This window comes from Arachis ipaensis, chromosome B07, assembly GCF_000816755.2.
Source record: "Arachis ipaensis cultivar K30076 chromosome B07, Araip1.1, whole genome shotgun sequence".
Classification (NCBI taxonomy): domain Eukaryota; kingdom Viridiplantae; phylum Streptophyta; class Magnoliopsida; order Fabales; family Fabaceae; genus Arachis; species Arachis ipaensis.
In genome coordinates this window covers 54349029-54349552 of record NC_029791.2, presented here as the reverse complement: position 1 = coordinate 54349552, position 524 = coordinate 54349029, and the positions used below count along the sequence as shown (strand labels likewise).

General features: G+C 33.2%; 1 protein-coding gene across 2 annotated transcripts in view; it reads left to right on the top strand.

Moving 5' to 3' along the window:
- LOC107609759 (beta-glucosidase 12) overlaps window positions 1-524 on the top strand; it is a 6643-nt gene continuing 6119 nt past the window's right edge. Inside the window, exons 1-2 of one of the 2 annotated variants that reach the window (XR_002349935.1) lie at window positions 1-199; window positions 278-347. Coding sequence is in view for 1 of the 2 variants with exons in the window: in XM_016311780.2 (XP_016167266.1) it covers window positions 35-199; window positions 278-347 (235 nt within the window). In the remaining variant the exon portion in view is untranslated. The remainder of the gene's footprint in view (window positions 200-277; window positions 348-524) is intronic. The other variant, XM_016311780.2, reaches the window with a different exon arrangement.

The following is a 524-nucleotide window of genomic DNA, read 5'->3' as shown; positions in this document are numbered from 1 at the left end:
AACAAGCTACGTGTGTCAAAACAGATCGGTCACTATGGCATTCTTCAGTGTTCATCATTTCTTAAGTGTTACACTGTTTCTTACTTTTACACTCAATGAAGTTGCAGCCATATTCAACAGCGATATTACTAATGCATATCTCAACCGTTCAGCTTTTCCACATGGTTTCATTTTCGGGGCAGCAGCTTCTTCTTACCAGGTATTCTCTTTTCCCATAATAATTGTATCATGTTGCCATGAACTATGAATTAAGCTGTCTTTTTATGCAAATTTTCAGGTGGAAGGTGCAGCAGATGAAGGTGGCAGAGAACCAAGTATATGGGATACTTTCACTCATAAATATCCAGGTTTCTAAGTTTTAATCTATTTCTTTGAGTTCAGTCTTCTAAGTTCAGGTCTTTTTGTTAGGGAGACAAAAATTATTATTTTGTTTAGGGTGAAGAGTCTTTATATTTTCTGTTTTGAAAAAGAAATATTAGAAAAATTATTTTTCTTATTTTGGTAAAAAAACTATTTATAGGAAT